Here is a 1,930-nt window from a genome sequence, read left to right on the forward strand (position 1 = left end):
CCCACTCAGATATTGATCTAGCACTCAGACTGAAATAATAATTAATCTCGGTTTCATCAGACATCTCTCCGAGGCTTCCTCCTGAAAGACAAGCAGACATTCAAAAATGTTTCGAAAAGCAGATTCCACAGCCAGACAGCATGAAGTTCAACATGAAGATGGCTCATTAGATAGTCCCACAAGCGAGCAAGAATCTTCTTCACTGTGAGCCCCAGTTACTTGTCATTGAACAAAAAGAGAAGATATCTTAAATATTGAGCATCTCAGTCCCTTTCCATTCTAGGCTGGTTGTAGCTTAAAACAAAATCGAAGTCCTGTCTCGGGAGCTCAGCTAATTCACTACATCATCAGGGCGCTATTAGCCCTAAATTTGATCTTCCGAGTTTCGTGGCAAGGTCTCTTCATTTAATCTCAGCCGGCAGTGCTCTACGAAATGATGAGTAATCAATTTGGAGAGAACGGCCGAAGACTGTTCATGATTTCACTCCAAACCGTCCGAAGCTCATTTCTCCCTGTCACTCTCCTTCGCTCTCTTGAATGAGCTTAAGAATCCTATTGGATTTCCAATTGGAGGTCTAAATACTCATGAGATATCAAGTTAATCAGTATTCGACCATTCGGATTTGTATAAATTTAACTGACTCTAGAAACTCGTAGAGAGGAAAAATAATTAAATTACAAACAACACAGCAAAGGAAAATAATAAGATTAACATGGAGATGGAAAGACATCTAAGGTTAAAGAAATTGGCATCCTTCAGTGTTCACTCGTACAGCTTTTTTGCTGATTGAGTTCTTGTTGTTTTATCATCTTTCTTCAAACCTTTCTCAACAGTTATCTCATTTTTAGATATAGCTTTAGCAATTGCTTTCATCTTCCGAACATTCTTTGATCTCTTCATTGGTCTTCCCTTTGTCTTTCTGTTTCAAAAGAAGCTCATGATCAAGACAGGGAGAGTAGAAAAAGAAGGGGAAATTAAGCAGGATGCAAAGGGCTGAAAACAAAAACCAAAGGATCAAAATCAGAAGAGGTTTCCGTCTCCTTGGAGGTGAAACTTCAAAATTAAAAATAAAGTACTAGAGCCCTTCAATGTAGAGTTGGAGAGTTTCCATTTGACATATCTAACAGATGCCCATTCCCATGATAATAAATCCGAGCAGCGTACATGCATGCCATAAGAGCAACTTCTAAAACACATGTTTAATCCTAAAACAAACTGTAAAGCACATCTCCAAAATACGAAAAGCTATGAAATTTCATTACAAAAATGCCCATATCCTCTTTTTTATATAGTTAATTGCAGAATTATAACAGCAAAAGCAGTTTATACAAAACAATTATTACAATTTGATATATGCTATGCAGACTATAAACTACAAGCTAGCTTAGTTCAAGTCATAATTAATTATTATAAGCAATTAAGAGAAACCACAAGCTCATTAGCACTGACCTAACAGAAGTAACATGAGCTGGTTTTTGAGCTCCAGACTCTGACGTGTCCATCGCTGCACGTACAATTTTTCAAGCTTCATTTTCTTGGCTTATTATTATTCTTTCTTGGAAACAAAACAGGAGCTATAACAAAATAAAAAAAAAAATATGATGGGTAGAGGTACCTTGAGGAAGATCTGAAACAGTGGGCTCTGTAACGTCCATTGAAACGGCACCGTTCTTCTCCTTCTTCTTGTTTCTGTTTTTCGCCATGGTTGAAGGAGTGTTGAGGGAGTTGAGAGACGGAGAGACTGCAAGGATGGTTAAAAACAAAACCCTAGCTTTTATAAGTGAAAGACCAATGGGCTTTTAGAGTGAAAATAGCCCGACTCAATAACAAAACAGTTTGGGCTAGCTATTACCTGTTTCTTATGGATACCATTCATACACGTCCCGCCATGCTTTCAAAAAATTCATGCTACAAGCAAGTTTGACTCAG

General features: G+C 37.7%; 1 protein-coding gene across 1 annotated transcript; it reads right to left on the reverse strand.

The window, feature by feature from the left end:
* Positions 1 to 567: 567 nt before the first annotated feature.
* Positions 568 to 1,763, reverse strand: LOC105120333 (uncharacterized). The gene is made up of 3 exons (XM_011018501.1): positions 1,617 to 1,763; positions 1,451 to 1,505; positions 568 to 920 (listed from the first exon to the last, which is right to left on the reverse strand). Exons 1-3 carry the CDS (start codon positions 1,702 to 1,704, stop codon positions 764 to 766), a joined length of 300 nt encoding a protein of 99 aa, XP_011016803.1. The 5' UTR covers positions 1,705 to 1,763; the 3' UTR covers positions 568 to 763.
* Positions 1,764 to 1,930: the final 167 nt, after the last annotated feature.

Source organism: Populus euphratica, unplaced genomic scaffold, assembly GCF_000495115.2.
Source record: "Populus euphratica unplaced genomic scaffold, PopEup_1.0 scaffold6905.1, whole genome shotgun sequence".
Taxonomy (NCBI): domain Eukaryota; kingdom Viridiplantae; phylum Streptophyta; class Magnoliopsida; order Malpighiales; family Salicaceae; genus Populus; species Populus euphratica.

Coding starts and splice junctions, on each gene's coding strand:
- LOC105120333 (XM_011018501.1), bottom strand. CDS start 1,704: ATGGCGAAAAACAGAAACAAGAAGAAGGAGAAGAACGGTGCCGTTTCA. Junction 1,506..1,616: donor TGTTTCAGATCTTCCTCAAG/GTACCTCTACCC, acceptor TTGTACGTGCAG/CGATGGACACGTCAGAGTCT. Junction 921..1,450: donor GCTCATGTTACTTCTGTTAG/GTCAGTGCTAAT, acceptor CTTTTGAAACAG/AAAGACAAAGGGAAGACCAA.